Below are 8,505 nucleotides of genomic sequence, written 5' to 3'. Positions count from 1 at the left end.
TTCATATGCGACCAACCCAAAAAGTAGCTTAGGAAAAAGCAGGTCGACTTAATAGACGCAAGCTGTGGTCTGAGAGCGAGACAGCATCACAAATCTACCGATAAATCGACTGAGGTACGCACTTTTACATTAAAGTAAGATTAATTTGGTCTATACAATGGTACTTTTAGAGACATTTTCTTAGATATTATTTTGTCAAATTGTAAATTCAATGGTATTTTTAAAGGTATTATTTAATGTAAAATTGTATCTATATGTTATGAATGTTTGTCTCAAGTTATAACTATTACAATCCAGTGCGCTTTACTAATTGTGTTTTACCCCAACCATTCTAATTACTTACGACTGGGATTTTCATCTTAAACTTTAAATGGTCGGACTCAGTTACTATGCCTACTTGTTAGTATGTAAAGACATTTGAAAGCATAGCTGTTCAGTTGAGTGGAGAATACTGCTGATGTATTTATTTGGCCGTATTTCCTTGTAGCCTATATCCCCAATGCATTTGTTAAGTGGCAAAAGGAGTGTTTGACTAGGCTATTTGATGTTTCCGTAACAGTTTTTTTTAAGTTACAGATTTTGTAGGCTAATTGTTAGAAATATTGATTCAGTTAGTTTGGCCTTAAAAGAGTGAAACTAGCCTATTGGGAAACACAAATTTTAACAAAAGACGGTGCATCGTTCTGCCCTGTGACAGTGTACAGGCGGTAGGATTTCACATCGCTTTTGTCTCCCTGTCAAAGCCGTCAATGTGTAGATTCATCTGACGCTGTAGGAAGTAGCAATGGCTAGCTCATTGTTTGCACACAGCCTTGGGGGTTAAAGCTCATTTTCCTCTCAGGACCAGGACCAACACTGCGTCAGTAGCCTATCAAATACTAATTTTCCATGTAAAGATTTACTAGCCTATATCGGGGAGACATGTTCAACATTTGTTAAAAAACTAAAAGGTTTTGGACGCTAGTCATGGTTGAAATAAGAAGCCAGAGGAATGGAATGCACCCTAGCCACCCTCTCGCGGCATCCTCCTGTGACAAAGTTCTATCCTTTTGTGTTCTCTGCACTTCTCATTCAACCTTCTTGGGGTTATTGGTCAGACCACACAATTGTTAGGTCCTTTCAGGCGATGTGTCTTTGGAGAGTGAGGAATAGTATGTCTAGAGGCTCTAGAACTTACGATATGGTCTGAAGCTTTCTGTACAAGAATGGATAATTTCATGTTATTTTTGTCGTTTTCTTGTCGTCTCTCATCGTCATCTCAGCAAAAACTATTCTTTGAACTAAACAGTGTTTGGTTGATCAGAAAAACGGTTCAGTTCTTAAGGTCTATACACATCTGCTTTCAACATCCTCTGTAAAGGATTTTCATGAAGTTTGTCTTTCAGGGATAGTGAACTCTGGTTCATGAGGAAGTTCTCTAAATGTAGACCACGCCCCTCGCTTTTACCATAGGCAGCATCACACTCATTTTCTTCGTCTTAAGACTTGATTGTCTTCTTATGCAAATAAGTTTATATTCAGCTGGTCTCGAGAGAGGGCCCTGCTCTCTAAGATGTGGCATGGGATCTGTGTTAGGGCTTTTGAGAGAAATGAAAACAGGCAAGAAGGGTCTTTGTTTTGGGCCAATGAATCAGTATTCCTTTGAGGGGGAGTGTAAAGCGTCTTTGAGGCGATGCTTGGCCTTCTCCTCCGCATGGCTGGAGCACAGAGAGGGGCCCGCTGAGAGACCGTTCTTTCTCACACAAAGGCCCCCCCCTGGGCCGGAGGAGCCCTCCACAGTTAGGAGCGGCCCGAGGACTGGGATTTGCTCCGCTGGCTGATCTGTGAAAGAAGCCCCTCGTTTTAATGGAGGCCTGAAAGAGGGAGTCTGTAATTTTTCAACACAATGAGAGAGAGACAGAACGAGAGAGATGGAGAGAGGGGGGGTGGATTTATGGGTTATTGACACATTGACACATTTTCTTCCGTTTTTTGAGGGTGTGTCCGGGGCCCTTAAATGAGGGAAGGATCTTCTGAGTGTTGATTGAGGCCTTGAGGCCCTGTCTCATGATGTTGATTGAGGCCTTGAGGCCGTGTCTCATGATGTTGATTGAGGCCTTGAGGCCGTGTCTCATGATGTTGATTGAGGCCTTGAGGCCGTGTCTCATGATGTTGATTGAGGCCGTGTCTCATGATGTTGATTGAGGCCTTGAGGCCGTGTCTCATGATGTTGATTGAGGCCTTGAGGCCGTGTCTCATGATGTTGATTGAGGCCTTGAGGCCGTGTCTCATGATGTTGATTGAGGCCTTGAGGCCGTGTCTCATGATGTTGATTGAGGCCTTGAGGCCGTGTCTCATGATGTTGATTGAGGCCTTGAGGCCGTGTCTCATGATGTTGATTGAGGCCTTGAGGCCGTGTCTCATGATGTTGATTGAGGCCTTGAGGCCGTGTCTCATGATGTTGATTGAGGCCTTGAGGCCGTGTCTCATGATGTTGATTGAGGCCTTGTCTCATGATGCTTAAAGCACTGCTGTTTCACCGACTCCAGCATCCAACCAGGAAAAAAAGATTTGTGGAAAGTAACAACACAAATGGGAGCTATTTCCGAATACGTCAGCCTACTCTGGTGACAGGAGTGTTTCACACAGAGCCATGATGGCAGCAGGCGCTAATGCTCTGGCCAAAACACAGAATTGGGTCCAAACTAAATCACAGGTTATTTTTATTAGGTTACATATTTAATACATAAGTACTTTGATTAAATGTCGACCAGGGTGCAATGGCAAATTTTCCATAAGGAAATGTAGTAATGGAAACGTGGTGTGATCTTATCTGGCTGTGATGGGTATGGCATGCAGTTAGAGAAGCTGTACCTTACAGTTTCGTTGCTGGACAAACTCGTATCTCTGGTTAGACAAGAACACTGGTTAGTACTTAAGCGTTTCTACATCCTTCCAGGGATTTCTGGAGATGAAGAGATCCTTGAGATCTTGACTAGGGCACAACCCCAGAAGACCCAGATATACGAGACTTGGAAAAAAACATATTTGTGGTTTTCTTCACAGAATGCGTGGCATTTTCTCAATCACACTTTTCCTGCTTGTGGCTGTCATGGTGACCACAGAAGCCGACAAGGGACACAGAGGTCACAAAGGTCAGCTGTGCTGTTGGAATCATGTTCACCTTCTAAATAACCCCCCCTGTTGTTTCTAACGTGTGACAGCAACAAGCTCTTGTAACAACAGTCCTCTCTGTTTCCCTGGTTCCAGGTAAACATGGTAACGGTAAAGAGGGGAAGGCTGGGGGCGAGTGCAGTGAGTGGACCTACGGGAAGTGTGTCCCAGAAGCAGGAGACTGTGGAAACGGCGTCCGCGAGGCTACCTGCAAGGACCAGACCAAGAACATCGACTGCAAAATCCCCTGCAACTGGAAGAAAGACATTAGTAAGAGGCGTGAAAGCAGTGGAACTTGACCAGAGAACTGTATCATCCGTAGAGATTCGTACTGTCGTACAAATTGAAATCACAAAAGCAACAATGATTTTGTGATTGCAGGCGACTGCAAGTACAGGTTCACCAGCTGGGGTGAGTGCGACACCGAGGTGGGGACCAAGAGCAGGTCTGGCACTCTGAAGAAGGCCCTATTCAACGCCCAGTGTGAGACAACAGTGAAGGTGTCTAAACCCTGCTCTGCCAAACCCAAGAGGACCAGAGGTACTCATCCCTGTGGACGCATGTACTCATCCCGGTGGACGCATGTCCTCATTGCTTACATTACCGTCAAAACTGAAATGTTTGGGGGAAAAGTGTGACTATGTGCTGAGACATGCTAGTGGGAACGTCATCCATATTTTTATGTTGACCATCAGGAATTTTCCTACTTTTAATTATTCAGTCCTTTGGCGTGTGACCCTGCCAGTGACTGGGAATCAAACACCGACCTTAGGGTTGGATATCACGCTTATTTCCCCATTTTTTCCTCTGGTTCCAGTGCCGTTGTGAAGTTGACACCTTTTGTGTTTCTTTTTCCAGGCGATAAAAAGAGGAACTAGAGTGAGTGGTTGGACCAGGACTCAGCAGGGGTCAACTCTGGCTTACTTCAGCAGCACAATCAACATCTTCCCTCCTTTGCCAAACACTCAGCCAGCGCTTCTGCGTTTGAGCGATTTCTCTTCCTTGAAACAGCAACCCACCTTGTACTGTCCCCCCCCCCCCCCGTCCTTCCTGTGTGTCACGTCTGGTCACCACACAGGGTAGTTTCTGTTTTGCTTTTTTGGATTAAAGGTGTAAACTTTTTAAATATTACTTTTACTAGGGAACGATGAAACCTAATTCAGTCATCATTTAGTCAAGAGTTTATCACCTGTTTTAACTGAAAATGTTGAAGAACTCAAACATTTGTAGATAGTTACACAGCTTTAGGTAATTAACATCCAAATCATGCAATGAAAAATATCGTAATGCTTCTACAATGATTGAGGGTGTTACTGAATATATTGAATGAGTTCTATGCTAGAAAATTGTAGATTAATAGGTTTTGCAAGTGTGTAAGATATCAAAGAAGAAACATTGTGGCATAATTACAAATGAGGTTTGTTTAAAAAGACAAATTAAAACTGTACTGTTTTTGTTTAACAACGATATGTTTGGTATGTCTGAATTTATATTATGAAAATGAATTCATACAATGTATCTATGCATATTGAATATATACAGTACAATGCAATAAAAACCGGAGGCACACTTTGAAAAAAATATCACTTTCCACAAATGATACTGGTATTGAAACATGTAATATTTCAGTTGTAATACAGGATTTCCAACACAGCTAACTAATCACTCCTAATCAAACATCTCTATGGCATTTTGCCATCATCACATGAAGTCACTATGTGGACAGAATAACAGTGAACAGAATTGTTTTGACAAACAAACCGTATTTTATTATGAGGATATCCTATCCTCATTCACCTGCACATCCGTCCCATTCACCTGCACATCGGTCCCATTCACCTGCATATCGGTCCCATTCACCTGCACATCCGTCTCATTCACCTGCACATCCGTCCCATTCACCTGCACATCCGTCCCATTCACCTGCATATCGGTCCCATTCACCTGCACATCCGTCTCATTCACCTGCACATCCGTCCCATTCACCTGCACATCCGGTCCATTCACCTGCATATCGGTCCCAATCACCTGCACATCCGTCTCATTCACCTGCACATCCGTCCCATTCACCTGCACATCCGTCCCATGTTCCTGCAGCGACACCGTAGAAGGTTGCGGAAGGTTCTTCTGAAGGTGGGGTTGCAGAGGGCGTAGCAGGCAGGGTTGATGGTGCTGTTGATGTAGCAGAGCCAGTATCCCAGGGTCCACATGGTGTCAGGCACACAGTAGTGACAGAATGTTCCAATGACGGCCATGACGCTGTAGGGGGTCCAGGTGAGGAGGAAGACCAGCAGGATAGCTAAGACAGTCCTGGTCACCTTCCTCTCCCTCACTCCGACCCGCCTCCGTGTCTTCGCCTGGCTCCTACTGGACCTGGGGAGAGCCTGCAGCGCTTCTGATCCACAGGAGTCGTTGTGAGGAGGGCGTGGTTGAACCACTGTGGTGGGGTGGCTGAACACTGCTCTGGTCTCTCTGGGTGAGAGTGTGGCATCTGGCGTGGTCTCTCTGGGTGAGAGTGTGGCATCTGGCGTGGTCTCTCTGGGTGAGAGTGTGGCATCTGGCGTGGTCTCTCTGGGTGAGAGCGCTGCGTGAGGGATATCAGAAGTGGTTTCTATTTTGGCCTCCCCTGTACAATCAAGAGGAGCGTTTGAGAGACGTGCGTCCTGCTTCGGCCCGACACTGGTCTCAACTTCAACGGAGGCGACCTCATGAACCTTGTCCCAGTCCCTCTCCATCTCAGAGGACACAGCTCCACCCTTCCTGCGCGTGCCGCGCCGGCATCCACCACTAGAGGTCCCCCTCTTCCTGCCCTCCAAGCGCAGCTCGGCCAGCCGGCTCCTGCTGGCCAGGGAGATGCGGGTGTACAGGACTATCATGATGGCGGCAGGGAGGTAGAAGGAGGGGAGGGTGGTTGCCAGGGTGACAGTGGGGCTGGCAAGGAGCAGGATGTAACACTTCCCCTCAGGCAGCGTGTGGTGCAGGTGCTGCCACAGAAGGATGATAGGCACCCAGAGGAAGAAGGAGAGCAGCCAGGCCGCCGCGATCATGCCCCTGGCCACCCTAGGGGAGCGCCGGGCCGGATAGACCAGAGGCTGGGTCACACAGTAGTAGCGGTCGAAGCTGATCAGGAGGAGGTTCATGACCGAGGCGTTACTGACCGCGTAGTCCAGCGCCAACCACAGGTCACAGACTACAGCTCCCATCGGCCAGTAGCCCATGATGAGGTAGAGGCTGTAGAGGTTCATGGGAAGGAGCCCGATAATCAGATCCGCACACGCCAGGCTGAACAGGAAGTAGTTATTGATGGTCTGCAGCTGCTTGTTGACTGTGATTGACAGCATCACCAGAGCGTTGCCGAGGACGGTGAGGATGCTGAGGGAGGCGGTGAACACGGCAATGAGGACCAGTCCGGCTGTGCCGTAGGAGCATCCTGGTCGCCAGGACGACCGACACGAGCCGTTACCGCAGGAACCGACCCAACTGGTGTTAGGATCCTTAGCTGAAACAAGAAAATAAATATTAAACAAGCACAAAGGTTCAATTAATTGAAGTGATTCAAATGTGGCGGATCATTATAATCTAGCAGTTCTCAAACAAACTTCCAAGGATAGTTTGTTGAAAGGACAAGAGCATATTGGCCATGTTTAACAACATGAAAAACATCCTGAAGAAACCTACATCATTACAGTATACATTCAAAACAACTGCGTGTGTAATTCACTTCCATACAACATATGATTACCATCTATCTTCTCTGAAGTGGATACATCAGTTGTAAACAGCACTGGCTGATAAAGATGGGAACTCACTACTGAAGTTCAGAGACAGCTCCCCTGTCTCAGCCTGTCTTCCGTCCATGCTGGAAGGTTCAGAATCAGAAAGACTTCTTTGGTGACTTGTCCAGTCAACACTCATCACACTGTGGTCCTATGTTTACATGACGTCATTCAGCATCTCGGTTACCAGTCTAAACCCGACTCTCCCAGGTCCTGCTGGGTCCTGCTCTGTCTCAGAGCCTCTCAGCCCACTCCTCTAAAGCTGCCTTTCTGCATCCACAGTGAGACCACCCCCAAGTGATGTCACCTCCCTCCACCTCACCCCTCCCCCCCAGTGTGAAGCTCCTCAGAAAGCTTGTCACCACACTAAGGAGCTCTGCTGAAGCTCTTCAGAAGGTTTACAAGAGACTCAGACAGACCCAGTCATGGACTCATGGCATCAAGTTTTACCATTTTTATTTCCTTTTTTGTTGTCAACATTTACACAGGATCTTTGGTGTTCCCATAGCACTTGTTAAAATCTGAAATTGAATAATCTCAATTTTGCTTCAAATAACATCTTCCTCACATCACCATCACTCTTCAAACCCACTGAGGCTAGCGACAGCTTAGAGAGCAGAATGGGGTCTTCACAACACCACAGCCTAGTGTTCCCTTGAGGCCTGGTGTTCAGTCCTCTCATGCGGCGAGGACAACGACAGCAGAAACCTACAGTCTGCTAGGATGCTGTCCAGGGTTAGGCTCACTGCAGCCCCTCTCACTGCAGCCCCTCTCACTGCAGCCCCTCTCACTGCAGCCCCTCTCACTGCAGCCCTTCTCACTGCAGGCCCTCTCACTGCAGCCCCTCTCACTGCAGCCCAACCGTCTGGAGTGACGATGCAGCATCACGGTTGTTTGTGAAGGATATTGAAATATGACCTTGAAGGGTGCATGTTTAAACTTGTTAACTGTAATCTGTCATAAAACAAATATAAAAGAAAAAAATCCACCACGCTGATAAAAACTACTTGTGAAACATGGGGGCCAGACAGCAGAGATGGACAGCAGACAGCAGAGTCTTGACTTGAACTTCTGTGTTAGTTTTGTCGTCGATGATTAGAATATTAGAAAGTCACAGAGTGGCTACATACTGCACAGCACCAGGTGTAGTACAGGAAGTTTGAGAAGAAGCATTAAAGAGTACAGAGCCAGTCTGAGAACTCCTTCATACCACGTCAATGTAAGACTTCCCACTCCATCTCTCAAACCAAAAGAAGCTTTGGCTATTTTGGAGACTTTAAAACCACATCAAATTAAGGCTCACAAACCAACTAAATCAAGGTATTCAGTCTGCCCCTCAACATCTGTGAAAATATATGAATGGATAAAAACCTGACATGTTGGTTTATTCTCTAAATATTTATAAGTACTGTAAATAATCTCTCGGCAAAAGAAAGCAGTAACTTGTTCTTAATGCATCAATTCCAGATTGTTACCAAAGTACCTCACCAAAGAACATAGTGTTAAGCATGATGATGACTTTAATGAACTAAGTCACTACACAGACTTGGTTAGCAGCAAGTGTTGCTCCATTGGT

At 46.2% G+C, this 8,505-nt stretch overlaps 2 protein-coding genes across 4 annotated transcripts; one reads left to right on the top strand and one right to left on the bottom strand.

The window, feature by feature from the left end:
- mdkb (midkine b) lies at window positions 1-4,620 on the top strand. Of its 3 annotated transcripts, none has more exons than XM_047034672.1 (5): window positions 1-134; window positions 3,046-3,134; window positions 3,250-3,423; window positions 3,535-3,693; window positions 4,012-4,620. In XM_047034672.1, exons 2-5 carry the CDS (start codon window positions 3,047-3,049, stop codon window positions 4,029-4,031), a joined length of 441 nt encoding a protein of 146 aa, XP_046890628.1. In that variant the 5' UTR covers window positions 1-134; window position 3,046; the 3' UTR covers window positions 4,032-4,620. The 3 variants fall into 3 exon arrangements, with proteins under 3 accessions (XP_046890628.1, XP_046890627.1, XP_046890629.1); XM_047034671.1 differs by having other exon boundaries at window positions 3-114; XM_047034673.1 differs by lacking the exon at window positions 1-134 and adding an exon at window positions 794-859.
- On the bottom strand, window positions 4,184-7,196 carry chrm4b (cholinergic receptor, muscarinic 4b). The gene is made up of 2 exons (XM_047034669.1): window positions 6,963-7,196; window positions 4,184-6,652 (listed from the first exon to the last, which is right to left on the bottom strand). The coding sequence occupies exons 1-2, from the start codon at window positions 7,066-7,068 to the stop codon at window positions 5,220-5,222; spliced, it is 1,539 nt and encodes a 512-aa protein (XP_046890625.1). The 5' UTR covers window positions 7,069-7,196; the 3' UTR covers window positions 4,184-5,219.
- Between the last annotated feature and the right edge of the window lie 1,309 nt (window positions 7,197-8,505).

This window comes from Hypomesus transpacificus, chromosome 14, assembly GCF_021917145.1.
Source record: "Hypomesus transpacificus isolate Combined female chromosome 14, fHypTra1, whole genome shotgun sequence".
In the NCBI taxonomy this organism is placed as follows: Eukaryota; Metazoa; Chordata; class Actinopteri; order Osmeriformes; family Osmeridae; genus Hypomesus; species Hypomesus transpacificus.
This window is presented reverse-complemented; position numbering and strand designations above follow the sequence as displayed.